The 26,720-nt window shown below is 39.0% G+C and overlaps 2 protein-coding genes across 2 annotated transcripts in view; one reads left to right on the top strand and one right to left on the bottom strand.

Annotated features, from left to right (window-relative positions):
* LOC129777783 (RNA polymerase II-associated protein 1) overlaps positions 1-26,414 on the top strand; it is a 39,389-nt gene extending 12,975 nt beyond the window's left edge. The window contains exons 5-9 of the mRNA XM_055784266.1: positions 18,687-18,945; positions 19,016-19,164; positions 24,818-25,481; positions 25,561-26,121; positions 26,185-26,414. Of these exons, the coding sequence (XP_055640241.1) occupies positions 18,687-18,945; positions 19,016-19,164; positions 24,818-25,481; positions 25,561-26,121; positions 26,185-26,376 (1,825 nt within the window). The 3' untranslated portion in view covers positions 26,377-26,414. The remainder of the gene's footprint in view (positions 1-18,686; positions 18,946-19,015; positions 19,165-24,817; positions 25,482-25,560; positions 26,122-26,184) is intronic.
* Positions 6,796-12,263, bottom strand: LOC129777784 (pheromone-binding protein-related protein 6). Its single transcript, XM_055784268.1, has 3 exons — positions 12,066-12,263; positions 7,117-7,423; positions 6,796-7,046 (listed from the first exon to the last, which is right to left on the bottom strand). The coding sequence occupies exons 1-3, from the start codon at positions 12,117-12,119 to the stop codon at positions 6,937-6,939; spliced, it is 471 nt and encodes a 156-aa protein (XP_055640243.1). The 5' UTR covers positions 12,120-12,263; the 3' UTR covers positions 6,796-6,936.
* Positions 26,415-26,720: the final 306 nt, after the last annotated feature.

Below are 26,720 nucleotides of genomic sequence, written 5' to 3'. Positions count from 1 at the left end.
TCCCAGCTGGCGTCGTTGGGATTTTCTGAGGCGAAAAATCTCTGGTTACGTCTTCCTTCGGAGCGGAAGTAAAAGAAGTTGGCCCGGCTCATGAGTTGTTGAGTCTGATAGGTAGGAACAGGTGGAGTCGCCTCCCTGATGTCGGTGATTGGCACTAAAGTGGCGGAAATAGGCCGACGAAAAATAAGCGAAGATAAAAAAAAAAAAAAAAAAAAAAAGCCTGCCAATCTTACTCCATAACTCCTTTGTTGACGCGTTGGGATTAATTTCGCTGACGAATTTAACCCAACTGTTGTGCTTGGCTGTGTTGATAGCAGTCTTAGCTTCTTTGCGAGCCCTTTGGAACTCTGCAAGCAGAGTGGGTCTCAGTGGGCTGTCCGGATGGGCCTTTCTTAATTTGCGTAGGGCCTTACGTCGACCTTTGATCGCTGCCTTCAGCTCAGGCGACCACCATGGGACACATTTCCTGCCAGGGATGCCACTGGTTCTGGGGATGTGCACCATTGCAACTTCTAGGACAACTTTGGAGAATTCCTTGGCTGTCCAATCTCGTTTAGCGGAGAGGCGGTTTTCAATGTCAAACTGATAGCCAGCCCAGTCAGCGTATTCAAATTTCCATCTTGGCCTTGTTGAAAACTCTGGAGAAGTTTGGCCGAAGGAAGTGAAGATTGGAAAATGATCGCTTCCGCAAGTATCATCGTGGATGTTCCAAGAAAGTTTTGAAGATAGTTTGTCTGATACTATAGTGAGATCGATGGCTGAAGTAGTACCAGAATAATGGATTCTGGTGTGTTGGCCGTTGTTAAGAAGGAGAAGAGAATGGTCGGATATGAAATCCTCAATGATGGATCCTTTTCGATCGAGGTATGCACCTCCCCAGGCGTATGAGTGGGCGTTGAAATCACCCATAAGCATGATTGGGGCGGGAAGTTGGGCGAACAGATGGTCCAGTTGGCCGCGTAGAGTGTTCGGATCGGAATCATTAGTGATGTAGATGCTAACGACGGTGATTGGAAAGGGGTGTTTAATGCGCACTACCACTGCCTGAAGATCAGTGGTAATGGGAAGAAGATCATGTGGAGTGCCATCTTTGATTGCGATTGCAACTCCGTTTTTTGAGGGGTTGGGACCCTCTTTGAAGTATGTGATATATTTTGAGATGAAGTGTTTATCGAAGTTGTTTGGAGTCATAGTTTCTTGAAGGGCTATGACTGTGGGATTAGAGTTTGAGATAAGCATTTTCAGTTCTAGAATATTTCGTCGGATACTTCTGATGTTCCATTGTATCCCGAATTTCTGTGTTGGAGTGAATGTGTTGGTGTTTTTAACTCTAATTCCTAAGTCTTAATTGTGTGTATGTTTGAACTATTCAAAGAGAATTAGTTCGATGGTCCTTTACCCTTGGAAAGAGAAGCTTTCTTTGAGGTATTGGTGTTGTTTTTGTTTGGTGTAGAAGTCTTTGGAGTGTTTGTTGTGTTTGTGTTGTTTTTTGTTGAATGTGCGTTTCTGTTGTTGTTATTGTTGTTTTTTGTTTGATATGTGTTGTTGTTGTTGTTGTTGTTTTCTGTTGGGGTTGTATTGTTATTTGTTGTTGGTGTCTGTCTTTGTTCATTCTTAGTTCTTTTCTTGTCCTTGTTTGTTTGGGTCTCATCTTCAGATTTTTGATCTGACTCTGAGGATGATCCTTTAGTTATTTTTCTTTTGTTTTTGTTTTTGTTTGGAACATCAGACGTATCCATAGAAATGACTGATTCGCTTTCGGATTCAGTTGATGAACTACCAGTTGTTGAATCTGTCATGGTTGTATCGAATGTAGTGTCAATTGGGGGGGTGCTTTCGCGACTAGAAGTGGCCGAAGCGGCCGAGGCGCAGTTACATTTGCAGTTACATGTGGGTGCTGGCTTTTGCAAGTTGGTGAGTCTGTTTTGCAGAACACTTGCGAATGAAGAGCCATTGTTTTGTAGTTGAAACTGTTCCTTTGCCTCTTTGTGTGAAATTCCATTATCGATTCTGATTCTGGTAATTTTATTTTCATTTTGCCATACGGGACAATTCCTACTGGAAGAGGAGTGGTTTCCTTGGCAGTTGACACAAAAAGCTGAAGCATTGCAAACTATGTTTGCTTCTGTTTTTTGTTCCGGATGTTCTTGGCCGCAGTTTCTGCAAAGCGGATTTTCGCGCTTGCATCGCTTGGTCGTATGCCCAAATTTATAGCATTTGTAGCACTGCATGGGATTAGGGTAGAAGTTTCTAGTCCCGACTCGAATGAACCCGAAATAAATGAAATCGGGAACAACCGTTCCACGAATGGTCAAAATTAAGGTTGCCGTTGGGACAACAATGTTGTTATCCTTCCTGGTAATACGCTTGACATCGATCACACCTTGATCGGAAAGCTCAGTAACCAGTACGGATTCTTTGATGTCAATGACATCACGGCAAGTGACAACGCATTTGCGTTGATTTAATGTTGGGTGAAAGATAACTTCAACAGGGGTTTCATCTATCAATTTAGTTATTGAAAGGAGCTTACCAATAATATCCTTGTCCTTGGTTGTAAGAATATACTGCGTCCTCTTTTTTTCGTCTCGTTGTGGTCTCGCGCTGTTAAATTTATCCCCCGCAACGTTGGAGATAGTTTTACTAACTATGAACGGATTGGAAGGGATCACGTTCTCTCCTGTTGCACGAAGGAGCAGAATCTGCAAATTGCCGTTGAGTGGGTCGGCCCACTTTGGAGAGGTACGTTGGGTAGGTTTCCCTTCGTACAGGTTTGTAGCCCGGCCTTGAGGAGGCCCGGAGCTACTGGAAGCCATTTTGTTGTCGGCTACACCCTAGGTATAGCCGACAAGTGGGTTTCACTTTGCACTAAAGCACTGAGTTATTCTTGTGAGGGCTTGACACTTGGGGATATGTTCCCAGAAAATACTACTTTTTATACAAGAGCGCTTGAAAAACCACCAATATCGCGGGTAAACTTTTGGAATTATTCCCTCTTGTCACTTCACAGTCCGTACGCGTGCGTCTTCTTTTTAAATTTTATTTTATTTTGTAAACACTAAGCACTACTATTAAAATTGGCAACACTGCCAGAAAAGAAAAAGGGGGCGTGGCGTCAGTGACGCCGCAAAAGCGCGCGCTTTTCCGGTTCACCGGTAGGCGCCCGCTCCTCACGGTCGAAACGAACTGTTGTTTCCTGCTTCTTTTTCTGCTGCCACACTAAAACCGTTGAAATCGCTCCTTTCGAAAACGCCGGGGGGGGACGTCCTAGTCCGCTTGTCCAAAACGTCCAACTGCTAAGCTGAAAATAAAAGCGACCTTCTCGGTCGGAGGTTAAAATCAGTATGTGCGTTTCACCACCAGAATATCGCTTAAGTATGCTTTTTGTGCGTGATTGAATCGAGAGAAGGTGTGGTTTACGATGGCAATTTGGAAGGCAAACTAGAGGGGAATGAACTCTCTGAGTTTGAAACTTTCGGCGACTGAGCAATAATCAATTGAAAATTATATAATTTTCGCGATGCGAAACATTTTCCGTTGCGCGCGCATACAATATTGGATACGAAAATTTTCTACTGATGGGGAAGAATAATTTCAGAAGCTTTCCTGTTAATTGCGATTGATTGAAAAATCACAAAACCAAATGTATTTGCAGTGTCATATGGATAGAAAACATTAGAATAAACTCTTTCGCATCAATGTATTTTTCAATTCCCAGGGGAACTGGCAGATTATTTTTCAGCAACGATTAGATTTTTCCCGATTTTCCTCGATACTCGAAGCCCACCAGTGGTTAATGCTAACTCGATAACCTCCTGTTAATGGCACTTAATTGAAAAATATTTGGTCGTAGTGTTACATGGATAAAAAACATTAAAATGAACTCTTTCGCATGAATGTATTTTTCAGTTCCCAGGGGAACTGGCAGATTATTTTTCAGCAACGATTGAATCTTTCCGGAATTTTCTCGTTACTGTTACTGACCTCGAAGTAGTACTGGATTCGAAATTGACGTTTTATACTTATTACGCCTCAATCATTGCTAAGGCAAACTGACAGCTCGGATTTATTTCGAAGATTGCGGAGGATTTTACTGACCCATACGGCTTGAAGTCCGTATATTGCGCACCAGTACGACCAATTCTTCCTGTTGCTTGGACTTCAAATATTGTTTTCTGGACTTTGAGGATAGAGCGTGTACAACGGAGATTCATCCGGTTGGCCTTGCGTCATCTACACCCAAAATTGATTTTAACTCATGTTTTGTCATCCCGATTTATGACATTAAATGAGACATAACATAACAGAAAATGTCATGACTCACAAATACTGATAAGCATTTGTATAATATACATGGTACAGCAATATAAGATTAATACGAGCGAGCGAAACAAAAGACAAATAAGCTTTCCGCATACTTTGCCACATATACGGCCCAGACCGAGATAGATATTGTTCTCCTTCATGCGCTCCTTATTTACTCTTAGAAAATACTTTCCAACTTCATTATATAATCAGGTGTAATATTTTTACGTATTTGCTGAACAACTGCTGAAGCATCATTAGTGTGGATAGCGTGGTCGTGTAAAATAGCTTTGCATTCCAGCCGGCCTTGGTTCGATCCCCATTGACGTCGTATGGACTTTTTTTTGGCACAATCCCAAATGAAATGAGAAAAGAAAACAGAAAGAGATGTCTGCTCGCATACATGCAAACCATTTTTAAGCTTTTAAAACAGCTCATTATTTGCGCATTTGACTCTCCAGCACACGGAATGGCATCATTTCTGCCAAAGATGAAATGTTTTCTGCCAACGCTAGTTTGGGTGTACCTTTGCGCGATCCATTGAATCTTCCTGCTTACCCGGATCGATGCAGACTTTTAAACCTGCACACCGGTATTCGTATCAAAGCTGTTCAATAAGGAAGTCGATTCTCCTCGGCTACTCTCATTACTGGATTTTCGTGCTGTTCAAAGACCTCTTCGACAGCGCTTTTTGCTGCAGGACAGATTTCATCGAACCTTGTTTGGATACAACGAACCGCTGTCGCCGATGATTCGAACTTTCACATTTGAGGAGGATCTATTTGATTTCGATGAGACATCCAGCCGCTTCAAAAAACGATTAACTAGTTTGTCGATTTTATAAGCTTTATAGCTGTAAATAATATATATTAAGATCACAGATGTCAGATGAATCAAGGTTCAACAAATATATAAATATGTAAACAAATGTACTCAGTTTTGGGCGCATTGATACCAAGCTGCTTCGTGTTTATGTTGGATACACGAGTTCACTACCGCTAGATCTGTTCTTCCGGTTATGTCCATGTCATGCAGTTAAACTGAGTAGACTAGTTGAAAATAGTGTTCGCATCCTGAGCTTGCGCTCTCTACATAGAACCTTCTAGCGCCACCCTACAAAGCAGACAAGATAGTCCATCACCATGTCGAGGTCACATGCGAGTCTTAAACGATTTCAACGAATCGCCTGAGATCTGTACACTGCACAACATACCTTTAATCGTTGCTTGGACAAATCTGATCAGAATTCGGGACAAGTCACGATCCCTCGTCCAAGTCGACGTGGTGTGTAAGTACTTCATACAAGGCCATCCTTACCAGCTGCTTTGTGTTTCTTTAGCTGGCTAATAATCTCCTAATTTCATTCTTCGTAGAGAGTGAACAATGTCATTGGCACCAGCAACGTCGATCGTGTTCATCGAAGTGATGCGTCCACCTTTCGAACATATGACGTTCAACGTCAAGATGTTCCTTGCGGCATAAATCTTCCTTGCGAGGTGTTCAGTTTCTTGGAAAATTTTCGCGATTGTTGAGAACGATAAAGTAGCTTCATCTCTTCATACTTCTTGTCTCCAAGCGGTGCTTTTTCCCCTGAACAGGTGTCTTTGCTGCCTTCTTGTCTTATTGCGTCGCTCATCGAATCTTCATCTTCTCGCTTAGGAGCGCTCAGCATCCACCAACCCCGTTTGTTTCGTTTATCTCATTGTTAATACCAGATCACTGTATTTCTCACAGGGTACTTCAACATTCATCAATTGCCAATTGTCAACCATTAACCCTTTCGTTACGAGCGTCGTCTATAGACGACATCCGCGCGACGTCCTGTGTGTACGAGCGTCGTCTTTAGACGGCATGAAATTCATACTGCTCTTCGATCACACCAGCGCGATGTGCATACTTTTCGGCGCAGTGCTTCGTACATGGGTAGCACTTCGGCGGAGCACACTGCCGTAATGAAAGGGTTAACGTTATTCACGCATCTTCATCACCACAGTGGAAACAGTTACCAGCTCGTATGTGTTGCCGCAGCTCTAGTAGATGGTATAACCACCTTGAAATGATCACACCTTCGAACCTTTCTAGCATAACTCTTGTGCAACGATTTCATGTTTGGGAGAACCCCGGTACTTGTTCGGAAGACCACGCTAAGTAAAGAAACCTCGACACTCCTCCCCCCAAAACGCGTTACGTAATTTGTGCACAACGCTTAACCCCATTGGAAACCACATCATTTGTATACAGTTTCCCCAAACAAACTTTGGTAGACCCATGGTTTTCATTCTGTTATAGCTAGGATAGGATTCATTCTCGTTCTCGCAATGCACGAATTTAATGTCGTTCATCATGATTGTCAGATCAATCAGACAATCAGACAATCAAGCGATTGATGTTATAATGATTCCCGATCCCATAGACGGGAATCTTCTTTCAACAATTTAAAACCAATGGAGGTCTTTTATGAACTTCTTTCATAATACAATACTCAAATGGTGATTTCTGCGAGATTGTCCTGCACGTATGTTTTGTTTTGCTTCTCTTTTAATACTAGTGGGAATCAGTATTGCAGTTGCTTGAAGATAGTTCAATAATCGTTGGGGTCCATAATAACGATTCGGGTTGCTTATTTATCTTTTAATTAGTTACATCTGCCATAAGTAAATGGCAGAACCGCATAACTTCATCGTGGGCTGCAAAGTAGCATTTTGCAACCTCATAAGCCGTATCACAAGGGTCATCCGTTTCTGCAACAAAAATGAAAAAAAACTCATTAAACACAATTGATTCAATTCTCGGTCATATGCGTTATCATACCGATATGTCCACATTCCCTAGTAAGATGCTCGAATGCATCCCGCATATCGCTATTCGGGGCCAGTGGAGCTAAACGATCCAACAAAATTCGTCCGGTAGCTTCGTCGATTACATCGACTTTGTGGAAGAGACAGTAGATATAGCATTTGACTTCCCGTTGATCGTGCAACGTTCCGTCCATACACTGCTTAATTATCTCCTCGTCAGCACCAGATTCTGCGAGACATATTCTGTGCAAAATTTTTGCCGGTCGTTTGTAGTGTTCTGGAACGTCCCACTCGTCCTTGAGTTCCTTAATTTTGCCAGCCTAAGTGAAAAGAATGCGTCGGTATTAGTTCTTTGCGCTAAATTGTAAGGAAGATAAACTTCCTCGACGAATCGAGTTGAAGTAGGTAGTTAATGAACGGCAATCATTCTCAAACAAACATTCCATGACAAACACTTTCCAAACGAATGATGAGACGTACTTCCTTGCACTGCTGGTGGAAAGCGATGCAGAGTGCCAGAATGTGCCACAGATAGCGCAAAACGCGCATTCTCTTTGCCAGTGAAGGACTCAACTTCTCGCAGTTTAGGAATACATCATCAACAATGCAAATTGGCTGCGTGAAGGGGGAGAGAGCCTTTCATCATTGCTCAATTTAATTTGCAATTCAAACTTCTGCAATTTGTCTCGGCAGAGGTCTATCTTCTGATAAATGGCGCAAACGGAGATGCCATTTATCCGTACAATTACAATAATGACTCTGAAAATATGCCGGGGAAAAGTTTATCTTGCATGCTATTTTAAATGACAAGAACGGGCTGAATTGCCCTTCATTGGAAATGTTCTTGACCAATTCTAAATTTGAACCACCATTAGCTAATTATTAGCTACAGAATTTTCTACGAGAGCGCGTCTTTCGGATGTTTGGACAGCATCCAAAATCGGAGGTGGCTACCCGATGAACTGTTTGCCAAAACTGGTTGCTTTTGTAAAAAAAACACCCTAAGGTTGAATATATTGTGTTCTGGACGGAACCTAGCTTCGTGCCATTACGCAAATGCTATTCTGACCAATCGAGTCGTGTGGGGTCATACTGTCCCAGTCGGTGTACGAGAATTGTTGGGAAACAACCACAGCTTAAGAACTCAAATCCCTTATTATCAGATGTTTTTGACCCGAACGTTTCTTCATTGAGTCCCGCTACTTATGACTCACCCGTTACATCAAGGCGTATTATTTCGCAGAGAAATCTCGACTAAGTGCTAATGAACAATAAAATGACGCAACTAAATTTACGTTTAGGTGGCGATGTTTCTTCAAGCTATTATTACCATTTAAGAAAAGGGATGTCTGGAGCTCTGGAGGGGTCATCCCTGTTAATTGAAGAAAAAATCTTTTCTTCGCGTCAATGGAATGGATTCTTCATGTGCAGTTGCAGTTGATGGATGATGGATGGACATCGATTCTCGATGTAACTTTCTGCAGATCATCGTGGGTGGCAATTACGAAGGGGAAAGTGCCCTAAGGAAACACCCATACAGAACATCAGGAAATTCTGTATAGGGTCGACTAACGGAATCCTGCGGCGGTACGATGGACAATAAACTGTCAGTGGAAGTGGAAGACAAAGGTTTTTCGTTGAAGCATAGATAGTTGAAGCCTTGACTTGAACGCAGACGAGCTGACAGAAACAATAGTGAGGGGTTTCGATACAACGATGGAGAAAAACGGACCCAATGAACAAACGCTTTGCAGCTCACTGATGGAAGGAGAACATTTCGTGTTAGTTGTCCAGAAGATCCAGAAGCTCTCACATATGGTCGGTGGTCTGAGAGAGAACCAAGTCGCAAAATTGAAAAAATCGAATTATTGATTGATTTGGGTTAAGCATTTCGTAAGCTACATACTACATTTATCAGATTTTGAAAATCACGCTTAACGCCGACCATATGATTCTGAGATGCTGATGCAAATCACAGTTGACTAATTCCAGCGTGACGTGACAACTCACTAAAAACAGTTTTCATGTATAAATCACATAATTTACAAATAGTAAACGATATCAAAGTAAAATTGACAATATTTCCAACAAGAATCTTCAGTTGGAGAATATTTTACAGTTGAATTCGCTTGTTGCCAGCCGAATACTTTTGTGACGTGACCTGTCTTTTTGCGGTTTCCGGCTTTTGAACATAGTGCACCCGTGGCCGAGTGGTTAGCGTCCCACATTATCATGCTGGGTGTTCGGGCTCGATTCCCGTTCTGGCCGGGGAATTTTTCGTCCGAGAATTTTCTTTCGACTTGCATGCGTGTTCTACAGCTTGCCCCTCGGAATACATTCAAGGCGTGTTATTTGGCTTAAGAAATCTCAACTAAGTATTAATAAATGACGCTAGTTAATGCATACGTTGAGACGGCAAAAGTTCCACAGGGAACGTTAACGCCATTCGAGAAGGCTTTTGAACATCAATGTTGTATTTCCAGTTCCGTTCCAAAACATTTATTTGTATGTTTTGTTCTATGATTTGTCAACAAAAGTTTCAGTTTCAGTTTTTCAAAAAACTCACAAGAACTTTGCAAAAATCGGCATGCATTTTGTGACGTGACAACGTGCTCTGTGCGAAAAAAACAGTCTCGTAGTTACGAAGCGTTGTCACGTCACACAATCAATAAGTTGTATTAAATAAGAATTTCATCGTATCAAAATAACTGTTTTTCAAATCCTTGTTTCCCACAAATTACAAAATGAATCCTAGGTCTACCCGCGGATCTTCAAACAAGTATTTAATTATCCATTCAATGATATATAGACTTTGAAATTTGGTTAACTAAGTTCAGAGATATCTCAAGAAACATAAAAATACTGAAAACCTGAAATATTTTGAATATAATTATGTAGTTTTTTAAACTCGTCCCTCTCAAAAGTTGGTGCATAAAAATCAAGTTTGTTCCAAAAAAATTATGATATAACTAGTGCTTATACAAATAAAGTTTTAAATTTTCACTTCATTTGAAATTTGGTTCTTCGGTGCATAACCTCACGGAATGGGTCAGTTACGAAAGGATTGAAGGCAAAGAAAGTATCCGTTCGCGGTGGAGTCTTCAACGTAGCACGAACAGCGACGATCCTGACGTAATTCCATAGAGCTTTCACACATCGTTCGAAATGAACAATTATCAGTATTTTGTACTACAGTCAACTCCATATAGCAGAAAAATATATGGGCCGAGGTGGCTCCCTTGCGAGTTGACTGTATAACAGAAATGTCAGGCCATACCGATATAGTGATTCTCAGATTTTCATGGAAAGTTGTAGTTTTGTTATTCGTCGCAAAATATTAATCTACTATTTCTCTTTTTTTCAAAAATATATTTTTTTTCAAAAATTCATAACATATCTATTACTTGCAAAAAAAAATGATTTCGATTTTGCCATGTAAACAATAAAAACAAATACTATCAATAGTTACTAAAACAAAATCGATTTCTGCAAGAATAAAGACTAGCTAAATGGATTTGATTTGATATGTCGATCATCTGAATCGATCACGTAGTCAACAAGTTATGAATTTTTGAAAAAAGTCATTTTTGGAAAAAAAAAAAAAGAGAAAAAGTTGATTTTTCTGACACTCTAAAATGGAAATGGGCACCCTAATGAACAAATAAAAAAAATACGGGTCTAATATTTTGCGATAAGTTAATTTGAAAAAAAATTGTTGCTAATGTTTTACTCGCAACATTTTTATGCAAACGTTCTGTAAACTTTGTTCTGTTTCGAAATAGGTCAAGAACATGTCAATCGCAAGAATGTACACACAAAAATGTACGAGTAAAAACGAGTAAATAGTAGTAGTTTTTTAAAGAAAACATGAAAGAGTTGTTAATAAAACATTTCTGGCTGAATGGCTTCGTCAATAAGCAAAATATGCGCTATTGGTCAGGCAGCAATCCGCACGTACTCCATTAGTCACCATTGCATCCCGAAAAAATACAGTTTGGTTTATGGTCCGGTGTCATTGGACCGTACTGCTTCCGTGTTGATCAAGACCGGCACGTTACTGTGAATGGGAATCGCTACCGCTCAATGATAACCGGATATTTTTGGCCCGAATTTGATGATATGGACTTGGACAGTATTTGGTCGGTGCCACAAGCCACACAGCGAATTTAACAATCGATTTATTGAAAACCAAGTTTGGTGAGCGTGTTATCTCACGAAATGGCCCAGTCAATTGGCCGCCTCGGTCGTGCGATTTGACGCCGTTAGACCATTCCCTGTGGGACTACGTCAAGTCTATGGTCTATGCCAACAAGCCTTGCTCCCGTGTCCGAGTGGACATTATAATGCCGGGGGTTCGAGTTCGATTTCTGTTCTGGTTGTGAGATTTTTCGTCACGTTGTATCAGCTGTACATATCAACGTTGGAACATCGGATGCAATTTTTTTTTCTTTCATACGCCTCGATTAAGTTTGCGCGCCCAATTTTTGTTTCTTGTCCATTTCACACAACCGCTTATTTCGATAATCGGCTCTACAGTCTACAGTCTCAGTCTGCTTCGGCGGATGGAATTTTGTTGTGGAACAAAAACAAGCTGAGCATTTTCAGCAAAGTTCGGTGCCAAACATGAGGCGAATTTTCTCTTTTCCTTGCAAAAACTTCCGCTCTAGGAGTAGCGTGTTTTTTCCGACAACTTAAATATTTCTTTTTTGTGTTTCATTCTGACGACCGGAGCCGCTGGTAATCGCTTCGTCTGATGGATGGCTTGTTTTTCCTGCTCGGAGTTTTCGCGTGAAACAAATAGATTCCGTTGAAAATTCAAACCACTAAAGCCGCCGGGGAGGATAGTATTGTGACGGATTTTAGTGGGGCGAAGCAGAAGTGGGTGGGAAGACGGGTGAGGGAATTACACAGGTATGGTGGATAGTAGGATGTCGGTACTTTAACTTCAAAAATTGTACTTACCATACTGAAATTGATACAGAGGCACACCAATAATAGAGAAATGACAGATTTCATGTTGGCGACGAGACTCCGCCAACACCGCCTATCCACGTAAAGAACGCCGATTGATTATGATATCTCAATCTACTAAATTCACAGATGGCAAAGAGGAAAATTTAGTCACAGACCAAGCTTATAGTTAAATGACTATGCTGTGGACCGTGTGTCTACTTTTATACAATCTGAGCTCACACATGAAATAGTGCATCCATGTCACTATCTAGAATATAAGCCATGACTGTCACTTTCAGATTGTGTTTTTGCGGATGTGTTACCGAACATGTGAGAGCGCTTTGGAATATTTAGCAGTGACAAGTGCTTCATCCGAGTTTCGCGTGTTTACACGGGTATCTTCTGCTTGTTTTCAACTTGCTGAAAGACTGGCCACAAGTTTTCCACCTTTTTTTGTTGGCCCAGATGGCAAAGAAATAGGACATAAAGCTGGAAGTTGGAGAAAGAAGAGAATCTTCCGTCTCGAACGAAGTTTTTTGCCTGTGTTTCTGAGAGTTGAACCATCTGCTTATTGTTCAAAACTGGGTTTTTGCAGAAATTTGCAACTAAATTTTCCCCTGAAGTTCGTTTGCGATATAAAGGTGGTATTTTTCTTTTAATTTTGCAGAATCAAATAAAAAATAGCTACATTTATTTCATGTGGAAATATCTGCTAAGACGCCAATCTTTTTTTTGTGACATATTTGACCAGAATGGAAATAGATGATGGAAATAGTTCGAAGTGCAATCGCTCTAAGAAGTGCTGGAGATATAAGCTTCGAGTTTTCGCTTTTAATTTTGTTTTGCGATGTCATACCTGATCAGATGATACTTTGCGAATGACGATGAAATTTCAATAATTATCCTTAAAAGGAGAAAACGTTAATATTAGGATGGTGGTAAAGTTATCCATTATTCTCTCGGTAGCTGGCTTTAGTGATCAATATCTCGCGTAATATCGGTCATACAATTCAATAGATTAATAGTTTAGGCTCGTTGTAAATGTGATATTTCACACTAAAAAAATCTGTTGCTGTTTTTTATTTGTTCCATTTTTTGTGAGTTACAGCGTGTTTACAATGGAGGTCAACAAAGAGAAAAACCGGGACATTTTACACTTTTTCTTTTATAAATGCGTAAACGCAAGACATGCCGCTGAAAATGTGAATGGTGTTTATAGCGCCGATACTGCAATGATAGAATACGTGCAATTTAATTTATTTTATCTTTTTAAATTTTTTTCTCGAATTTTTTAATTTTTTCTTTTAGTGCAAAACACTAAATTGAGATCTCTACTGTCAAAAAATGGACCGTTTCACGCTAGCGATTGGCCAGAAACGTCCAGAATTGGCCAACAGAAGCGGTGTTGTGTTCCATCAGGACAACGCAAAGCCACTGAAATCCGAGAGATTGATTAGGATTTTTTAATGCACCCACCATATAGTCCAGACCTGGCACTAAGCGATCACCACTTTTTTCTCGCATTGCAGAATTTCAAGAGTGTTAAGCTTTTATTTTTTCAATAAGGACCAATACCCCTCTGATAGAGACAATATGAAGCTACCTTTAGAATGGCAACGAATTTTACAACAAAACGGTGCATATTTGACCGGAATCGGACAATCCGAAGCATATTAAAAATTGTTTTGAATTTCTCCCATAGATAATGGATTACTTTTTCCTCAACCTAATAGCTTTTCATAGATTATTTCCGAATTGACTTTTTTCCACTTTTCGGTAGAGCTTTGACCTCTCACTTGTCCAGAAATATACATACAGTATGTAATAAAAATTGTAAGTATGCCTACAGCACCATTCGCGGCATCGATAAGTGGGATGAAGTCTGGTATAATCCATGACAGATGGATGCCAAGCCGTGACCAACCCTCTCCAATTTTTTAAACTTTGTACGTAAGGTGGCAATTTTCCAAAATTACAGTTTTGATTATCATATGTCCAATTTGGCATATTCTCTAGATGTCGTATTTTTGTGTGCATAAAGTGATGAGCGCATTTGGGCATTTTTAATTTATTTTGAATTTAGAGACCCATTACTGCTCTAATATTTTTTAAATTTTGTATTTCATATGTCTAAATTTTGTCGGTATATTTAGAGCATTGCGCTGTGCAATTGTTTCTCTCGTATCTTAAAATATATGAGATTATCTTTACATTGGATTTAGATGGTTTATCAAATTCATAGGAGTCAGCAGTACAATAGAGCTATGTGAGAAAAAATCCTTGTGGAATGATCATTCGGATTAATGAGAAGAACACTTAAAAAATCCGAATTGTTTTTATTTTTTTTATTTTAATCTTACAATTGAAAACCACGAATACAATAAAATAATCGATTGCAAGAAAATCAAAATAATAAGACGAAGAAAATTATTTTTGTTTCTCGCAATGCTCTTAACAATCAGGAAACATTACGCCACATGTAGAAAAAAAAGACACATACGAACGCATTTAAATAAAAATTAAAGCAAAAGTGGGCCTCAAAGTAATTTTTTTTCAAAATTTCGAAATGCCAGAAACTATAAAAAATTATGTTGTACTGCGTATTTAATTTTTTTATTATTAGATTTTTTGATGAAAAAATAGTTTGAAGATATTTATCGATACACCTTAGTAAGATGTACTTTCAGTATTTTTTCATATTTTTGTCTCAAAGCTATTGATAATGGCGTGAAAAAAACGAAAAGGTGCATTTTTCACCATAGATCCTATGGTGTACCATACAAGGACTCAAATATATGGTACTACTGCCAAAATGTTTTATTCAGTACCCTATACAATATTTTCCATACAGCTGGAGATTTGGTTTGGGGGACTTTTTACTCCCTTACCCAGCCAGACCCTTTGGAAATAAATATAAAAAAAATATTTTTTTTTATACCGCGCAACACTGAAAAAAATCTGAAAAAAAACCACACGTATCTAGAAAAGCCGTAGGAACACATTTAAATATGAATTAGAGTAGAACTGAATCTCTAAATCTCAAAAAAAAAAAAAAGATTTCAGAATTTCAATATTTTTTTAGTACTAAAATTTTTGATGGAATTTTTTTGATAATTTTCCTTAATACACCGTAGTAAGATGCACATTCAGTATTTTTTTCAAATTTTTATCTCGAAGATTTTGAGGATGAAGTGAAAAAAAAACAAAAAAGTACGTTTTTTACTATAGATCCCATGTTAAACCACATAGGGGTTCAAATAAACCGAAAAAAATTTCTTATTTAATATCCTATACAATATTTGCCATACAGCTAGTGATTTGGTTTGGGGGCACTTTTTACTTCCTTACCCGGCCAGGCCCTTTATCGTTATTCCAGTAAATACTGTGCAAAACTAGGTATTAGTAGATCATCTCACTTTTTTGTACAACAGCACCAGCTATGTGGATAGCGCAGTCGTGTAAAAAAGCCTTGCATTCCAGCCGGACTTGGTTTGATCCCCTGCTTGGCATCTTTTGGACTTTTTTTGCGTACAATTCAAAGCTGACGTTCGGTCTGAGAGATAGAGAGGTCGGCTCCCACCAGATATGTAAACCAAATTTTTGAAAAAGCTGGGTGAATTAAAAAAACAAGTGGAAAATGCTGGAAAAAATAAAAAAAAACTGGAAAAAAGCTGGAAGAATTGATTTTAATTTTTTTCTCAATTTTATTTATATTACAAATAAAAATTATGACATACTGTGACAGTATCCTTGCTTCCGTTTACAACAGGGATTCTCAAACTATTTTGAGACTTCTTTCCCAGGATGAAGTGATACTACAGACACCTATAGCCAAATTTCTTTAAAAATTGAATTTCTAGTTTTTTTTTCTTATTCATGCAAAATATTTACCAATTTAAAAAGTTAGCAGTTGGTACAGTATGTAGATTTGACATCATTTTCTTTTCAAAATTAAGCAAAATAAATAACCTTATACGATTAGTAATGAAATCAGTATATATTGTGGTTTATAATTTTTAATACAAGTTTAATTAATTTTTGAAACAAAAATTGAGATTGTGAGCTAAAAATTAAAAAAAAAACATAAAATTTAGTCTGATGGATGAACCAGGTGACTTTCTACCAGTCTAATGTAATCTTTTGAAATAAATTAGTAGATAAATGTATTATCATTCAAGCTCCAGCAAATTTAAGAATACAAAGGAACCGGCAATCTAAGTGCAAGCAGTAAACTATCAGGAGCATGGACTGGACTTGAATTTGATCATGTCTTCTTTTGTGCTAAATCACGGATATGTGTCAAATACAGAGCAAGTCAAAACAAGTGATACAATCTGATCGGAGTTATAAATCAGGACACCTGTCACAGCTACGATTATGACCAACCCTTTGTCATTCTTTGAGATATATTCATGGATGGCACTTACGTTCCCAGTGGATCTTCTGCCTTCTCAGCGTTGATATTACTTGCGTCATTATTATTATTAGTGGTAGTAGTTAGGGGTCGATTTTTAGCTTTCGTGGACCCCCAAAATCAGTTTCCGTTTATGTCGACCCCTGGAAAACCGATGTTTACCCCAAGGGGATATCGGCCACTTCGAGAATCCCTGGTTTACAGTGAAGTCAATTAAATCCAGGTTTCGGATCTCCCTAAATTCATTATCGATATCCTGAAATATTTAGAAGACTTTGTAGAAGGGAACAATTTACATATGCCTTTTTATCAATCAATTACCGCCATATAGATGATTAACACGTGGAGTCCCGAATTGTTAAGAGTGTTTTCACAATATCAGTGTCTCAGCTCCCAAAAATACTTATTGATAAATAGAAAATAGTCAGAAATTTGACTAGAAAGTAGCCACATTTTGTAACACATCCGAAAACAAACCATATATTTCTTATTTTGTGACTGTCAGTCCCAGTCAGTCAGAGCCTTACTACCAAAAAGCTCAATGTCGGCCCCTAGGGACAGACGCGGATCTCAACGTGTTAACCCTTAAATGCATGATGATGTATATGTACATCAGCGTTTTCTTCCTTACATAATTTCTAAACGGTAATTCAATTATCTACCTGGGTTAAAGGATCATTGAAATTAAAACGGCTTTAGAACTTATTTGCAGAGTGTAATGTAAAACTTCATCGAATTGGCCTTAAAATCAGCTACGACGTTGTGTGAAATTTTACATACTGACAAATATTCATTGATCAACTTTTCGATAGCAGCACCAATATAAACATTATCCAAACCGACATAAATTTCCTAATCGAACTGAATATCAATACAGGAAAACCTGTTTTCGTGTGGTTTTTTGTGCGATTTTTTGTGCGGTTTTTTTGTGCGATATATGAAATGAAGCATATTTGACGAAGTAATTTCCATTTAGTTTTTTTTCGATGGTTTATATACCTATCAGTGCGAAAAAAAGAATATTTGCGTCTAAATTATTAAATTATCCAATTCCAAAATCATTCCCGTCCATTCGATTCCATTCTTTGTTTTTGAGAGGCTTTAAACTTTGCAGTTCACTCGCCTCTAATGCCCATCCTTCCATCAAATGCTCTAAGTTGCGCATGGCATGATGTCTAACAGCAACAAGTTTCGACATGCAACTAAAAGCACAACCAGCCACGTGTAACCGAAAAGGCAAACTGTCCCATCGCAAAGCAGGGAAACGAAAGGAAATCGAACGGTGAACGAAGTGGATTTGAGTTATTTTCTAGGGAGAAACATTTTTTATATGCGGTCCCTATCACTAATCATCTACTTTTACGTAGTGTTGACTGGAATACCAAAAAGTTCGAAAAAACTTGTAATACTGGGACATTCGGATTTCAAAAGGGGTTGTTTTTTTTTGTGCCCCTCATTGTAAGACCGGTCAGTGTACAAATAAAATATAATTCAGAAGGAAAACAACAGATGATCCACTCTATACAACGCACACACATACAAGCATGATTCTAAGATGCGTTCGATGACATAATTGTTTCTGTCTGCTCTGGCTGGGGGTGGATTGGTCACGTTTTCTCACAATGGCACATCAAAGAGTGTACCATTTTCATCCCTAATTAATATCGTTATCGCTATGAGGAGGCGTGCGTATCGATTTTCCTTCAGCCCGGTTGATAGATTTCCAGACACGAGAACATGATGCGGCAAATTTGCATAATTGCTCAAATGATTGCCACCGTGCGGCTATTTATTGCAACAGAATTGAAATCAGGTGCAACACGGGGGCTGTTGCTAGACATTGTTTCGGTTCGTTTGAGCTGTTGGTACGGGTAAAGAGAGTTTTATAGCGAATTTGTTGTGTGTTAGGATGGTTCTTTCTAGATGCATTATATCATCTTTTCATGTAATGAGAACTTTGAGAATTTAATCGGATGACGTAGAGGCCTACGCAGATTATTCGATAAGCACAATTTTAATAAGCGGATACAAATCACCCGGTAACACAAAAGAAATCAAATTGATATGACGACTTTCCCAACACAGAAAACAGTTCCGTGATATTCAATCCCTTCTTGTTTCTCATGTTTCTAAAATAGTGTCAGTTTTCATCAACTTACAAATTCAATTTTCTTTTCACATAGCTCCATTTGATTTCTTTATTATTTATTCCATAGCGAACTATTGCCAGCGCTTTTCTATTTGCTGGAATGGCACTACCAGCATCTGGTCCTGGAGGAGAGTGGACCGTTTATCATACGTCAGCACTGTGCGGCCTTGTTAACACTAATTGGCTACGAGCATCTTGAGGCTTCGGCTGAAGTTGCAGCTTCGGCATCACCCAACGTTACTGTGTTCACCCCGCAGAACTGTGACCGACTGTTTGCCTGCTTCTGCAAATGGTTTAACGCGGCTGCCAAGTACGGTGTTAATGAGGTAATTATAGAACTTACCACCTTCCGTCCAGGTCGGGAACAATTTGATTGAAAACATAAATCTGTTACAGTTTTCGCAGAAATTGCTGCTCAGTGCATGCCTCGGTGTGGCTGCCATAATGCGACCGGTGGCTATGAGTTACTACCTGAACTTCGTTGATAGCTATCTGGTGGCATTTCTTCGGAGCGCTAAATTCAATGAGCTTACGAGACAGCTTTGGTAAGTTGATAACCTCGAGATCGCATTTCAGACGGTAATATGGATTCTACAGAGAAAGTTAGTTTCTTCACAGTTGTTTCCAGGGGACAAGACAACATTCTGTGGCGCTGACGAAATTACTCGTAATATTTTTTTTAATTCTTATAACCAACTTTTATTTACGGCAATCTTTCTGTCACCAAATTAATTCCACGAGTCAGGCAAAACTTTCTCAATATTTCAATACTCATAACTCTTTGAATAATAGACATACACAGATGTAACTGATTGTATTTGAAGGGGAAATTTAGAGAATGTGATCCAACGAAGAGACGATGACAAAAGGCAGATTTAATATATTACTATATATAATATATAAACTAGAACATCTTGAGTGCTCGCCAGGAAAAAGTGTATAAAACAGTTGTATTTGAATAATTCATTTTTTCGAAGAGTTAAGACTATTTTAACAACAACAAAAATCTGCATAACCCGATAGTTTCGAGTTGCATCCTCTTTGAGATTAGATTAGCACTCCTGAAGACAATTCTCGATTTTGTAATATTTAATGAAAACCATAATACCATAATACAGGTCCGACTCTATTATCCGGGATTTGATTATCCGGAGTATTTTATTTTTAATTTTTATTATTTTTAGATCGAAAATTTTGAAGAATTTGTATCATAATTCCATATTGAATGAACAATATGGGTATCAAATGAAAGAGCTTGACTAGTAGAACACAGTTTTTTATGAAACATGCAAATCCAAAATGGCGGCCGCTACAAAATAGTGGATTACACACTTTCTCAGAACCCCATCAATATGGCTATCAAATGGAAGGGATTGACTAGTAGAACAAAGTTATTTATGAAAAATGCAAATCCAAAATGGCCGCCACCACAAAATGGTGCCGTATTTTTTTTCAAAGTCCCATCAATATGGGTATCAAATGGAAGTGCTCGAATGGTAGAACACAGTAGATCATGGAAAATCCAAATCCAAGATGGCCGCAGTTCCCAAATAAAGAATTACTTTTTAATGGTTGCATTCAGCTTGCCCAGTTTATATGTATGTTTGAGTGTTTGCAGGGTTGTTCCACATTAATTGAAATTTGACTCCGTTCCTTCTTCTTCTTCTTTTTGGCTTTAAGAGGGTTTAAATTTTTCAGTTCATTCGCCTCTAAGACCCTGTTCCTGTTCACTGATTGTTCTGAAATTTGGAACATACCTTTAATTCTATTGTCATTATAAAACTGCGTGTTCCATGATCTTGGAAAATTCAATTTGTCCGCTAAAAAAAATTTAGGAAAATACATTACATGAATTATTTATGAATAACATAAATTCGAAAAGGTCGCCGCCACAAAATGGTCGACTATGTTCTTTTTGCAATCCCCTCAATATTGGTATCAAATGAAATGATTTGACTAATAGAATACTGTACATCATCGAAATATTCCGAAATTCGGATTTTTAGCGTTACGTAATTTGTGCACGACGCCTTACGTCTTATTCTCATGCCTACCAAAAATTTTTGTGTATAATTTCTTAAAAATCGTTTGAGCCGTTTCGGAGGAGTTCAACCACGAACATCGTGACACGAGAATTTTATATACAGTCAACTCTCCCTAACTCGATGGTCCCTTGTATCGAGATACAGAACATTTTTTCATTTTTTTTTTTATGCCACAAATTGCACATATATGATGTTAGGGTAAGTGTCCCAATATTAGGGCTTAAAAATATGACCCAATTAGGAATAAACCAATTATGGTACATGGGGTTTACTATAATTGGTACCATTGCGTATACAGGATATTACTATAATTGATTTGTTTTTGTGCATTAGTACATTTACCCTATATGTACTAATGCGCATGTACTATTATACATTCTTTTCTCAAATTTTAATATAAATTTAGAATACATAGGATGTTTGTTTAGTAGGCCAATTTTATTGTAAAATGGAATTGGAAATGGAAAAGGAACTAGGTTAACAAAGAAAATATTAATTATGTATGTAATTCAAACTAAATTGTAACGATCACGCAGGAACTGTTCAATCGCAAAGAAATGTTCAAATAGTTTCACGGGAACATTTTCAGTTGATTGCAATATTTCGGACATATTCTTTAGGTTCGATTTAACGTCGAAGGTGTAATTTCAATACAATCAGCTGAAACTTCCTGAACCTCCTCTAACTCCATAGGACTACTATTTTCAACGTTTTTTTCAGCTTCTTCAACACTTTCCAGTAAATATATCGGTATCAGTCATTAGATCACAGCAAATCACGTTTTGATCCATTTCGCAATATTCATCAAATGACGATGAACAATCGAATGGTACTGCACTGTCGACAGCAGCAAGCTCACGACGCATTAATTCTGCCAGCGGAATATCATCATCATCATTTATGGAAAATCCGGCTTTCCTGAAGCAATTTTGAACAGTCTCAGATTTAACCTTGTTTATCCAAGAGCGTGAAAGTAATTCAATTGCATCCAATACCGATATATCTGAAGGGTCCTAGAGTATTTTTGAATACTGTATGAGTGCTGAATAACATGAAAAAAATATCGTTGTATCCTCCATTTCTAGCAGTCTTCGTTTTACTAATTCATGGCGATAGTACTTTTTCAGGTTCTTGATTATGCCCAAGTCCAGCGGCTGAACTACTGAAGTAGAGTTTGGTGGAAAAAACTGCAAATTTATCGATTTAAGCTTTGGTTGGAGAGATTTTGGGTGCGCTGTACAATTATCAACGAACATGACCTTTGAGGAGAAAGAGATATAAGTATGATACATTCCCATTACACATAATTCCCGAATCAATACCTTTCTATTTTCTTTGGAAAATCTTTCGTCAAGTTGCATAATCCATTTCTCAAAAAGAATAGAGGTCATCCAGGCCTTGGTGTTACTCTCGTATATCACTGGTAATGATTTCTTCTTTTTGAAACACCGTGGGTTTTTACTCTTTCCAATGACCAGCAATGGTAGTTCATCGCTTCCGTCCATGTTGGTTGCACACATGACTGTCAGACGTTGTTTCGAATATTTTCCTCCGTGGCAAGTTTCTGATCGAAATGCAAATGTTTTGTCTGGCAAACATTTGTAGAAAAGTCCTGTTTCGTCTGCATTGTAGATATCACGTGCATCATACTCGGCGATTATACTGGGTAGGGTTTGCGAAATCCAGTTGTCCGTTACACTGAGATCTACACTGGCACTCTCGCCACATAGCTTCCGAAATGTCATCTTTTGCCGTTCTAAAAATTTACTTAGCCATCCAGAACTTCCTTTAAAATTGGGAATTCCCAGTTTCTGGGCAAATTCGCAAGCCTTCTCCCGAAGAATAGAACCTGAGAGAGGTAAATTATTCTCTCTGGCTTGATTGACAAAAATTTCCATTGACCGTTCCAGCTTCTCGTTCCCAACCAACCTTCTACGCTTTTTGTCCACATTCAATTTTCCCATCCGATGCCATTTTTCCTTTTGCTTGAATAGTGTTGACACCGTACTTTGTGCAATACTGAAATCTTTTGCAACTTCAGACACCTTTCGCCCATACTTTTCGACCTGCTCGATGATGGTCAAACGTTGCGCTATGGTTAGCGTTTTAATCGTTCGCTTGAAAGGTTTTCCCTGGTTTTCCATACTTGAAAAAAAAATCCTTGATTATACGAACACTTCGTCTTCACTTTCAAGAGCAATTGAAATGACAGCTAGAAACGCACAAAAACAAGTACGCGAAAATCAATCGAGTTAGCGAGGTAAAAATCCATGGAAAAATGAAACAAAGCCCATCGAGTAAGAGAGGCATCGAGTAAGGGAGGTATCGAGTTAGGGAGAGAAGAATGCATGTAAAATCAAAGGTGCCATGAAATTCATCGAGTTAGGGAAAATATCGAGTTACAGAACATCGAGTAAGGGAGAGTTGACTGTATTAGGCTGTCAAAAAAGTCCTGCGGTATTTTTTTTTTTTGAATTTTCATTTGTTCATAAAATTAGTTACAATCATCTGTTTTAAGTCAAATATGCGCCGTTTTGTTCGATGACTGTTCCCAACGAGATGCCAACTTCATAATACCCCGGTTATAGAAGCTTGCTTCCTTATTGGCAAAAAACTCGGATAGCCAATTTTCACAGGCCTCTTCTTCAGACCTTCAACTTCTGACTACCTAGCTCGTTCGCCATGGACAAAAACAGGTGGTAGTCACTTGGTGCAAGGTCCGGACTATACGGCGGATGCAAAAGAACCTCCCATCCGAGCTCCCGAAGCTTCTGGCGCGTCACCAAAGAAGTGTGTGGCCTGGCGTTGTCCTGATGGAAGACAATGTAGCCTCTGTTTATCAAAGATGGCCTCTTCTTCATGAGTGCTACCTTCAAGCGGTCCAGTTGTTGGCAGTACAGGTCCGAATTGAACGTTTGGCCATAGGGAAGCAGCTCATAATAGATTATTCCTTGACAATCCCACCAAACACACAGCAGAACCTTCCTGGCCGTTAATGAGGGCTTGGCCACCGTCTGAGCCGCTTCAGCGGGCTTCGACCACGACCGTTTGCGCTTCATGTTGTCGTAAGTTACGATTCAGCAGCGATTCACATGCGTCGATACGGTCAAAGATGTTTTTTTGCGTCAACGTGTGTGGCACCCATACATCGAGCTTCCTTGTGAATCCAAGCTTCTTCAAATGGTTAATAAGGGTTTGATGACTTATCCCCAGCTCTTGGTCGATGCTACGGCTGCTACTATGCCGGTCTTTCTCGGCTAATTCAGCGATTTTGTCGCAATTTTCGACGACAGGCCTTCCGAAGCGTGGCGCATCTTCGACGACCTCTACACTAGAACGAAAACGTTGAAACCATCGTTGTGCGGTGGAAATGGAAACTGTATCGGCTCCATAAACTGCACAAATTTTATTGGCAGCTTGAGATGCATTTTTGCCTTTGTCATAGTAGTACTGTAAAATATGTCGGATTTTCTCTTTATTTTGCTCCATATTTGCGACACTATAACTCACGAACGACTTAACCAAACAAAACACCGTCAAGGACTATATTATAGCGCGCAAAAATACCTTTCCAACAAGCTATAGTATGACTCGATACAATGAATACAACTAGAACTACGCGCTTACAGCGACACCTCGCGGAAATACCGCAGGACTTTTTTGACAGCCTAATATAAGATGATATTTATATCATCATACAGTTATGATTTTTAAAAAAAAGTCATATTCGAGGAAAAGTGGAAAAAAATATTTTACGGACCAGCCTAAAACGGAAATGGTTACCCTAATAAAAAAATAAAAAATACGGGTCTAATTTGAACCCACTCAACTTCATCAGCTCTTAGTTATTCTGGTTTTGAATATTTTTTCTTTGTTCAATTTTTGTTTTATTGTTAAAGATAGATGAACGAATAATGATATAATGAATAGTGAACATATTCTTCATTTTATTTTTACGGAGCTCGAAAAAACGTCCGAAATTCGTGTCTTTACACTAGAATACCCCCTTAAGCAAATTGTAAATATTGAAATCACAATTTTGTCATTCTCCAAAAATTCTCTCTAAATCCATATCACGCATAGTAACATCAAAAGAACATATCCCTTTCGTTATGATTCACCAGCGATTTCATCGTTTTGTTTTGTTTTATAGCAACTCACCTCTGTTCAAACCCATGATAGAGGACAGAAGTGGGAAAATCGACTCTCTGCCAAATCTAGGTTCAATTCTGGTCGACGAACAGCATACGGGAGCACCAACGCTTATCTTCGTAAAATCCTATCCCATCTTCCTGCTGCATGCTATACTCGACTTTGCGCTGATGCATGCCAATCTCAACCCTAGACCGCTGGAGTTACTCATTGGTAACACGTTTCATTTCAATTATCTAACCAAACTGGCAGACACGGTTACGGTGCAGCAGTGTGAAAACTCAGAATCAATCATAGCACCCGCCAAATCGATGAATTGGTTCCTGAAGGCCGAAGTTCATTACATTGTTGACTTACTAACCGTGCTCGTGGGACGTCAGCGCAGTCACACCGACGTATGCGAAGATCGTAATGCGGATGGTGAGTTTGTTGAACACGATTCGATTGGTAAAAGGTGCATTGATGTGCACTTGCTGTTGGCTGTGGCGTTCAAAGCAACGCAATATCTCAGCGAGGAATTGTATCCTGCGCTTGTCAAACTCTTCGACGATGTGTTTTTTGTGCGAGAATTTTATGCTGAGCAGATTGAAACTGTTACCGCCGAGGAGATGCAGCGGTGGAAGTTCAACTACAAAGTGAAACTCAAATCACTCGTAAAAAATGAGGTAAGCTTGCGTTAGCTTTCCACTGTGCGAAATAGGATGAAAATTTGATAAAATCTCGATAAAAAAAATTAACTTTCAGGAAAATTCAAACAGCTGTCACAATAGTTTCACTGTTCTCGCGTGGCGTACTCCTCTGTTAGAAACATCGTGGCCGTATTCACTGCTCTATCTCCTTCTGGGGGGTATTGAACAAGGTTCAGCACGGCTGGAATATTTTTCCGAAGAGCAGATAATTAAAACATCGCTATCGTTCGCCGAACTCGTGGAAGCAAATGCTATCTGTCTGGTGACACGAACGCAAAAACTGATGTACTTAATGACAGCTTTCCTAGGTCCGGGTTCAATGTTTCTTGAGCCTTCCATTTCCACCCTCATTACGCGTCGCATCGATGAGTTGAAAAACGAGATGACTCAGTGTGGAGCAATGTTTGATTTCGAGGCCAAACTAGAGGGGAAGAAAAGCTATCAAGGATTATATCAGCTAGTGCTGGACACTTTCCAGAGCTCAAGCTACGGCCACGTACCCTTCAGTGCACTGGTGATGGTTCCTCTCGCTCAGAAATATAGCATTCAGTGGCGAAACATCGTGTGGTCGGAATACGTTGCTGTCCTGAGATTTATCACTTGCACCGAGCAACAGGTTTGATTCGATTTATATTACTTTCTCAACCAACACAATGGTATTATTGTATCCTTTTTGCAGCTTTTTGGTCCATTCGAGGAATATATACAACCAGCGGAAACCGACGCAACGCTGATAAAGTATTACAGTCAAGCATTAAATTCAAACCTACTTCGCCAGGGGTCGATTCCCGCGCGAATAGCTGCCCATCATTTGCAAGCATTCCGTGAGACAAAGGATGGGGTAAAACGTGATAATACTAACGATAAATAAACCGAAAGCTGCACAACAATCAGTTTATATCCTTTTGCATGCGAAGACCTTCATAACGTCTGCTTTTAGCGGAATGAAGTTTACTGAGTTTGAATTTCATGTCCGTTGTTGATTCTGAATTAGTGGATTTAGGGCTTTTAAAGCAAACTTGATATGGATATCTTCCGGATTCCATGGAGCTGTATGAGTTTTATCATTCTTATATCAACGTGATAACTTTTAGAAGACATTCTCTTTACATATTCCGAACATCCAACACCGTGGAAGGGCGAAGAGCATGCTGTATTAATTGAGTTAATTGATGCACGGACCATTTCAAAATTAGGTTCTCGTTACTATTGGGT

Source organism: Toxorhynchites rutilus, chromosome 3, assembly GCF_029784135.1.
Source record: "Toxorhynchites rutilus septentrionalis strain SRP chromosome 3, ASM2978413v1, whole genome shotgun sequence".
NCBI lineage: Eukaryota > Metazoa > Arthropoda > Insecta > Diptera > Culicidae > Toxorhynchites > Toxorhynchites rutilus.
This window is presented reverse-complemented; position numbering and strand designations above follow the sequence as displayed.

What these genes read in the sequence shown, in the direction of transcription:
- LOC129777784 (XM_055784268.1), bottom strand. Translation starts at nt 12,119, where the DNA reads ATGAAATCTGTCATTTCTCTATTATTGGTGTGCCTCTGTATCAATTTC. An exon ending in TCTGTATCAATTTCAGTATG is followed by an intron (nt 7,424 to 12,065) that starts GTAAGTACAATT and finishes CTTTTCACTTAG; the next exon opens with GCTGGCAAAATTAAGGAACT. An exon ending in TAGGGAATGTGGACATATCG is followed by an intron (nt 7,047 to 7,116) that starts GTATGATAACGC and finishes TTTTTGTTGCAG; the next exon opens with AAACGGATGACCCTTGTGAT.